The sequence below is a fragment of the Penaeus monodon genome, chromosome 24 (genome assembly GCF_015228065.2).
Source record: "Penaeus monodon isolate SGIC_2016 chromosome 24, NSTDA_Pmon_1, whole genome shotgun sequence".
Lineage (NCBI taxonomy): Eukaryota > Metazoa > Arthropoda > Malacostraca > Decapoda > Penaeidae > Penaeus > Penaeus monodon.
The window spans coordinates 29953164-29953632 of NC_051409.1; the positions used below are offsets into that span (position 1 = coordinate 29953164).

Consider the following 469-nt stretch of genomic DNA (forward strand, 5'->3'; position numbering starts at 1 on the left):
TTCGTGGAAAAAAAGCTTGGTTATTTAACATCTCTTCCTCACCTTAGAATGCGGTAATTTCGTGTGTGCACATATCACCCTGAGGGGATTTAACCCCTTCTGAAAGAGTGCATCTCCAACTCTTGCAACAATATCTCCAAAGTACTCATTTAAGATCTTATAGCAGCATTTCTGCAAATTGCAAGACATTGTATGGTCGCAGTCAGATACGATAGAGAGCGCTGGGTTATTTTATTATTTTGTTAGGAATCGTATTTTTGTTTTTTTATTGATTTTTTTTGTCTGTGTATTATCGTAGGATTTATATTATCTTACAAATATTTTTCTTTTATTCATTGATATGATTTTTGTCCAAAATAATAAGAAACTTAATCGCAATTTTCAAAAATGTTTTATGCTTGCTATGTCACATTGTTTACACGAGTCACACGTGATTATATACATTATTTTTTTAAAATCATTTTACTAA

General features: G+C 30.9%; 1 protein-coding gene across 1 annotated transcript in view; it reads right to left on the bottom strand.

Moving 5' to 3' along the window:
• LOC119588950 (DNA-directed RNA polymerase III subunit RPC3-like) overlaps nucleotides 1–231 on the bottom strand; it is a 13560-nt gene extending 13329 nt beyond the window's left edge. The window contains 1 exon segment of the mRNA XM_037937559.1: nucleotides 43–231. Coding sequence (XP_037793487.1) covers nucleotides 43–189 — 147 coding nt within the window. The 5' untranslated portion in view covers nucleotides 190–231.
• Between the last annotated feature and the right edge of the window lie 238 nt (nucleotides 232–469).